This window comes from Salvelinus namaycush, unplaced genomic scaffold (assembly GCF_016432855.1).
Source record: "Salvelinus namaycush isolate Seneca unplaced genomic scaffold, SaNama_1.0 Scaffold2500, whole genome shotgun sequence".
NCBI lineage: Eukaryota > Metazoa > Chordata > Actinopteri > Salmoniformes > Salmonidae > Salvelinus > Salvelinus namaycush.
In genome coordinates this window covers 2,211-10,000 of record NW_024059343.1, presented here as the reverse complement: position 1 = coordinate 10,000, position 7,790 = coordinate 2,211, and the positions used below count along the sequence as shown (strand labels likewise).

The following is a 7,790-nucleotide window of genomic DNA, read 5'->3' as shown; positions in this document are numbered from 1 at the left end:
TCACTGTGTCCACTAGGTGTCACTATCTAACCTTCAGATGGGTCATTCTCACTGTGTCCACTAGGTGTCACTATCTAACCTTCAGATGGGTCATTCTCACTGTGTCCACTAGGTGTCACTATCTAACCTTCAGATGGGTCATTCTCACTGTGTCCACTAGGTGTCACTATCTAACCTTCAGATGGGTCATTCTCACTGTGTCCACTAGGTGTCACTATCTAACCTTCAGATGGGTCATTCTCACTGTGTCCACTAGGTGTCAGGGTCTCTATCTATCCTTCAGATGGGTCATTCTCACTGTGTCCACTAGGTGTCACTATCGAACCTTCAGATGGGTCATTCTCACTGTGTCCACTAGGTGTCACTATCTAACCTTCAGATGGGTCATTCTCACTGTGTCCACTAGGTGTCACTATCTAACCTTCAGATGGGTCATTCTCACTGTGTCCACTAGGTGTCACTATCTAACCTTCAGATGGGTCATTCTCACTGTGTCCACTAGGTGTCAGGGTCTTTATCTATCCTTCAGATGGGTCATTCTCACTGTGTCCACTAGGTGTCACTATCAAACCTTCAGATGGGTCATTCTCACTGTGTCCACTAGGTGTCAGTGTCTCTATCTAACCTTCAGATGGGTCGTTCTCACTGTGTCCACTAGGTGTCACTATCTAACCTTGAGATGGGTCATTCTCACTGTGTCCACTAGGTGTCACTATCTAACCTTGAGATGGGTCATTCTCACTGTGTCCACTAGGTGTCACTATCTAACCTTGAGATGGGTCATTCTCACTGTGTCCACTAGGTGTCAGTGTCTCTATCTAACCTTCAGATGGGTCATTCTCACTGTGTCCACTAGGTGTCACTATCTAACCTTCAGATGGGTCATTCTCACTGTGTCCACTAGGTGTCACTATCTAACCTTCAGATGGGTCATTCTCACTGTGTCCACTAGGTGTCACTATCTAACCTTCAGATGGGTCATTCTCACTGTGTCCACTAGGTGTCAGGGTCTCTATCTATCCTTCAGATGGGTCATTCTCACTGTGTCCACTAGGTGTCACTATCGAACCTTCAGATGGGTCATTCTCACTGTGTCCACTAGGTGTCACTATCTAACCTTCAGATGGGTCATTCTCACTGTGTCCACTAGGTGTCACTATCTAACCTTCAGATGGGTCATTCTCACTGTGTCCACTAGGTGTCACTATCGAACCTTCAGATGGGTCATTCTCACTGTGTCCACTAGGTGTCAGGGTCTCTATCTATCCTTCAGATGGGTCATTCTCACTGTGTCCACTAGGTGTCACTATCGAACCTTCAGATGGGTCATTCTCACTGTGTCCACTAGGTGTCAGTGTCTCTATCTAACCTTCAGATGGGTCGTTCTCACTGTGTCCACTAGGTGTCACTATCTAACCTTGAGATGGGTCATTCTCACTGTGTCCACTAGGTGTCACTATCTAACCTTGAGATGGGTCATTCTCACTGTGTCCACTAGGTGTCACTATCTAACCTTGAGATGGGTCATTCTCACTGTGTCCACTAGGTGTCAGTGTCTCTATCTAACCTTCAGATGGGTCATTCTCACTGTGTCCACTAGGTGTCAGGGTCTCTATCTATCCTTCAGATGGGTCATTCTCACTGTGTCCACTAGGTGTCACTATCGAACCTTCAGATGGGTCATTCTCACTGTGTCCACTAGGTGTCAGTGTCTCTATCTAACCTTCAGATGGGTCGTTCTCACTGTGTCCACTAGGTGTCACTATCTAACCTTGAGATGGGTCATTCTCACTGTGTCCACTAGGTGTCACTATCTAACCTTGAGATGGGTCATTCTCACTGTGTCCACTAGGTGTCACTATCTAACCTTGAGATGGGTCATTCTCACTGTGTCCACTAGGTGTCAGTGTCTCTATCTAACCTTCAGATGGGTCATTCTCACTGTGTCCACTAGGTGTCACTATCTAACCTTCAGATGGGTCATTCTCACTGTGTCCACTAGGTGTCACTATCTAACCTTCAGATGGGTCATTCTCACTGTGTCCACTAGGTGTCACTATCTAACCTTCAGATGGGTCATTCTCACTGTGTCCACTAGGTGTCACTATCTAACCTTCAGATGGGTCATTCTCACTGTGTCCACTAGGTGTCACTATCGAACCTTCAGATGGGTCATTCTCACTGTGTCCACTAGGTGTCTCTATCTAACCTTCAGATGGGTCATTCTCACTGTGTCCACTAGGTGTCACTATCGAACCTTCAGATGGGTCATTCTCACTGTGTCCACTAGGTGTCAGTGTCTCTATCTAACCTTCAGATGGGTCGTTCTCACTGTGTCCACTAGGTGTCACTATCTAACCTTGAGATGGGTCATTCTCACTGTGTCCACTAGGTGTCACTATCTAACCTTGAGATGGGTCATTCTCACTGTGTCCACTAGGTGTCAGTGTCTCTATCTAACCTTCAGATGGGTCATTCTCACTGTGTCCACTAGGTGTCACTATCTAACCTTGAGATGGGTCATTCTCACTGTGTCCACTAGGTGTCAGTGTCTCTATCTAACCTTCAGATGGGTCATTCTCACTGTGTCCACTAGGTGTCAGTGTCTCTATCTAACCTTCAGATGGGTCATTCTCACTGTGTCCACTAGGTGTCTCTATCTAACCTTCAGATAGGTCATTCTCACTGTGTCCACTAGGTGTCACTATCTAACCTTGAGATGGGTCATTCTCACTGTGTCCACTAGGTGTCAGTGTCTCTATCTAACCTTCAGATGGGTCATTCTCACTGTGTCCACTAGGTGTCAGTGTCTCTATCTAACCTTCAGATGGGTCATTCTCACTGTGTCCACTAGGTGTCTCTATCTAACCTTCAGATGGGTCATTCTCACTGTGTCCACTAGGTGTCAGTGTCTCTATCTAACCTTCAGATGGGTCATTCTCACTATGTCCACTAGGTGTCAGTGTTGTGTCAATTTTAGACTTTCTACCTGTCAGAGGGATCAGATGAAGATATTGGCCTCTTGGGAAGGTTGTGTTTACACTGCAGGCTTTAGGTACATTCAGAAACATGTTGTGAAACACAAAACCATAACAGTTACAAACTAGATCAATACACACAATACACACCTCTCACACACTCTCTCTCTCTCTCTCTCTCCCCCATCCAGGCATCGTAACAGGGGGAAGCTGAGTGACTTGGTAGCAGAACATCTCGACCACCTCCACTACCTGAACGATATCCTGACGATCAACTGTGAGTTCCTCAACGATGTCCTGACGGACCACCTGCTCAACCGTCTGTTCCTGCCTCTCTACGTCTTCTCTCTGGTCTGCCCTGAACAGGTAGGTGGAGGGGTGTGTGTGTGTACGGTGTAACCAGTACTAATGTGTACCTGACATATTGTCTGTCTGTGTTTCAGTCTGAAGATCGTAAGATCAACCCTCAGGTGTCCCTTAACCTGCTGTCACAGGTACCTACACACACACACACACACACACACACACACACACACACACATAGGTATGTACCTACACACACACACACCACTACTCATCACTCCTCACCACTACTCATCAAATCACACAACCTCATCATACCAACTCTCATAACACCTCACCATACCACACCACTACTCAATACACCTCATCACACTGCATCACTTTGCCTCGATCCTAACTAGTCTCCCAGTCCCTTCTGCTGAAACCCTCAGCATGATGCTGCCACCACCATGCTTCACCATAGGGATGCTGCCACCACCATGCTTCATCGTAGGGATGCTGCCACCACCATGCTTCACTGTAGGGATGCTGCCACCACCATGCTTCACTGTAGGGATGCTGCCACCACCATGCTTCACTATAGGGATGCTGCCACCACCATGCTTCACTATAGGGATGCTGCCACCACCATGCTTCACTATAGGGATGCTGCCACCACCATGCTTCACTATAGGGATGCTGCCACCACCATGCTTCACCGTAGGGATGCTGCCACCACCATGCTTCACCGTAGGGATGCTGCCACCACCATGCTTCACCGTAGGGATGCTGCCACCACCATGCTTCACTGTAGGGATGCTGCCACCACCATGCTTCACTGTAGGGATGCTGCCACCACCATGCTTCACTGTAGGGATGCTGCCACCACCATGCTTCACTGTAGGGATGCTGCCACCACCATGCTTCACTGTAGGGATGCTGCCACCACCATGCTTCACCGTAGGGATGCTGCCACCACCATGCTTCACCGTAGGGATGCTGCCACCACCATGCTTCACCGTAGGGATGCTGCCACCACCATGCTTCACTGTAGGGATGCTGCCACCACCATGCTTCACTGTAGGGATGCTGCCACCACCATGCTTCACTGTAGGGATGCTGCCACCACCATGCTTCACTGTAGGGATGCTGCCACCACCATGCTTCACTGTAGGGATGCTGCCACCACCATGCTTCACCGTAGGGATGCTGCCACCACCATGCTTCACCGTAGGGATGCTGCCACCACCATGCTTCACCGTAGGGATGCTGCCACCACCATGCTTCACCGTAGGGATGCTGCCACCACCATGCTTCACCGTAGGGATGCTGCCACCACCATGCTTCACCGTAGGGATGCTGCCACCACTATGCTTCACCGTAGGGATGCTGCCACCACCATGCTTCACCATAGGGATGCTGCCACCACCATGCTTCACCATAGGGATGCTGCCACCACAATGCTTCACTGTAGGGATGCTGCCACCACCATGCTTCACTGTAGGGATGCTGCCACCACCATGCTTCACTGTAGGGATGCTGCCACCACCATGCTTCACTGTAGGGATGCTGCCACCACCATGCTTCACTGTAGGGATGCTGCCACCACCATGCTTCACCGTAGGGATGCTGCCACCACCATGCTTCACCGTAGGGATGCTGCCACCACCATGCTTCACCGTAGGGATGCTGCCACCACTATGCTTCACCGTAGGGATGCTGCCACCACCATGCTTCACCGTAGGGATGCTGCCACCACCATGCTTCACTATAGGGATGCTGCCACCACCATGCTTCACTATAGGGATGGACATACAGTGGTAAACCTGCATATGAATGTTGTTATTTTAGTTGTGTTTGTCTCTAGGTGTTTCTCATCATCCACTACCAGCCGCTGGTCAACTCTCTGGCTGAAGTCATCTTCAACGGAGACCTGTCTGTCTTCACACAACACAAAAACACGGTGAGCACACACACACACACACACACACACTCATACGGTGAACTTCGGAAAGTATTCAGACCCCTTGACTTTTTCCATGTTTTGTTACGTTCCAGCCTTTTTCTAAAATGTATTAAATTGGTTTCCCCCCCCCCCCTCTCATCAATCTACACACAATACCCCATAATGACAAAGCAAAAACTGTTAAAAAAAAAAAAAATGGGGGGGGGGAAACATAAGTATTCAGACCCTTTACTCAGTACTTTGTTGAAGCACCTTTGGCAGCGATTACAGCCTCGAGTCTTCTTGGGTATGAAGCTACAAGCTTGGCACACCTGTATTTGGGGAGTTTCTCCCATTCTTCTCTGCAGATCCTCTCAAGCTCTGTCAGGTTGGATGGGGAGCGTCGCTGCACAGCTATTCTCAAGTCTCTTCAGAGATGTTCGATCGGGTTCAAGTCTGGGCTCTGGCTGGGCCACTCAAGGACATTCAGAGACGTTTCACGAAGCCACTCCTGCGTTATCTTGGCTGTGTGCTTAGGGTCATTGTCCTGTTGGAAGGTGAACCTTCACCCCAGTCTGAGGTCCTGAGCGCTTTGGAGCAGGTTTTCATCAAGGATCTCTCTGTACTTTGCTCCATTCATCTTTCCCTCGATCCTGACTAGTCTCCCAGTCCCTACCACAAAAAAACATCCCCACAGCATGATGCTGCCACCACCATGCTTCACCGTAGGGATGGTGCCAGGTTTCCTCCAGACGTGACGCTTGGCATTCAGGCCAAAGAGTTCAATGTTGGTTTCATCAGACCAGAGAATCTTGTTTCTCATGGTCTGAGAGTCCTTTAGGAGCCTGTTGTCAAACTCCCAGCGGGCTGTCATGTGCCTTTTACTGAGGAGTGGCTTCCGTCTGGTCACTCTACCATAAAGGCCTGATTGGTGGAGTGCTGTTGAAGACATTATCATTCAGACTCATCTGCTATTCAACCCACATGAAGACATTATCATTCAGACTCATCTGTTATTCAACCCACATGAAGACATTATCATTCAGACTCATCTGTTATTCAACCCACATGAAGACATTATCATTCAGACACATCTGTTATACAACCCACATGAAGACATTATCATTCAGACACATCTGTTATACAACCCACATAAAGACATTATCATTCAGACACATTGCATCTGTCATTCTCTCTCTCTCTCTCTCCTTTTCTCTCCTCTCTTCATTGTGATCGGAAAATGACATATTTACCAGATTTTTGGTGGTTGTTGTTGAATATTCTGTCCTGCTAATGCTGTGTTTTATGGTGTCCACTCTCGCACCCTGCAGCTAATCAGGGCGTATTGTTTTACTAGATACAGCTGGAGCTAACAAACTGATCTACTTGGAGATTAAACCTTACAGCTGGCATTCCAGTAACAGGAAGTGGGCTGGTTGTAACTGTGTCAGAGAGGAGTAGAACAAAGGCCTCAATGGCCCTTAGACATCCTGGCATCTGGGAAATTAGGGTCGAGGGGGGGGGGGGGTTAAGATAAGGCCAGGTGCAGATAAAGAAAGGATGAACCCAAAGTGGTTTATGGTGCCCCCTCGTATCTATATGGGAGTGGTGGAAACAAGCATTCTGGGTATTTGCTATCTAAACTGTGCGTTGTCTGTAAAGGGTATGGTTCTCAGCCTAACAGTCAGTCGAGACTTTTGCGCTGACGGTTTCATTATTAATCGATAATTAATCGATATTAAATAAAGGTGATTGTTTGAAGAAATGACCAAGTCCCTCTCAGTACTGAATTTCCACGTCACCATATACAGTTGAAGTCGGAAGTTTACATACACCTTAGCCAAAATACATTAAAACTCAGTTTTTCACAATTCTTGACATTTAATCCTAGTAAAAATTCCCTGTCTTAGGTCAGTTAGGATCACCGGTTTATTTTAATAATGTGAAATGTCAGAATAATAGTAGAGAGAGAGATGAACGTGGTACCTTCAGGCGTTTGGAAATTGCTCCCAAGGATGAACCAGACTTGTGGAGGTCTACAATATTTTTTCTGAGGTCTTGGCTGATTTCTTTTGATTTTCCCATGATGTCAAGCAAAGAGGCACTGAGTTTGAAGGTAGGCCTTGAAAAACATCCACAGGTACACCTCCAATTGACTGAAATTATGTCAATTAGCCTATCAGAAGCTTCTAAAGCCATGACATCATTTCCTGGAATTTCCCAAGCTGTTTAAAGGCACAGTCAACTTGGTGTATGTAAACTTCTAACCCACTGGAATTGTGATACAGTGAATTATAAGGGAAATAATCTGTCTGTAAACAATTGTTGGAAAATATTACTTGTGTCATGCACAAAGTAGATGTCCTAACCGACTCGCCAAAACTATAGTTTGTTAACAAGACGTTTGTGGAGTGGTTGAAAAACTAGTTTTAATGACACCAACCTAAGTGTATGTAAACTTCTGACTTCAACTGTATCTCTCTCTTGCTCTCTCTCTCTCTCCCTCTCTCTCCGTCTCCATCTCTCGCTCTTTCTCGTCTCTCTCCCTCTCTCTCCGTCTCCATCTCTTGCTCTTTCTCGTCCCT

At 47.3% G+C, this 7,790-nt stretch overlaps 1 protein-coding gene across 1 annotated transcript in view; it reads left to right on the top strand.

Moving 5' to 3' along the window:
• clec16a (C-type lectin domain containing 16A) overlaps window positions 1–5,227 on the top strand; it is a gene marked incomplete at its 3' end in the record, with an annotated part of 25,875 nt that extends 20,648 nt beyond the window's left edge. The window contains exons 8-10 of the mRNA XM_038984597.1: window positions 3,170–3,344; window positions 3,422–3,472; window positions 5,128–5,227. Of these exons, the coding sequence (XP_038840525.1) occupies window positions 3,170–3,344; window positions 3,422–3,472; window positions 5,128–5,227 (326 nt within the window). The remainder of the gene's footprint in view (window positions 1–3,169; window positions 3,345–3,421; window positions 3,473–5,127) is intronic.
• Window positions 5,228–7,790: the final 2,563 nt, after the last annotated feature.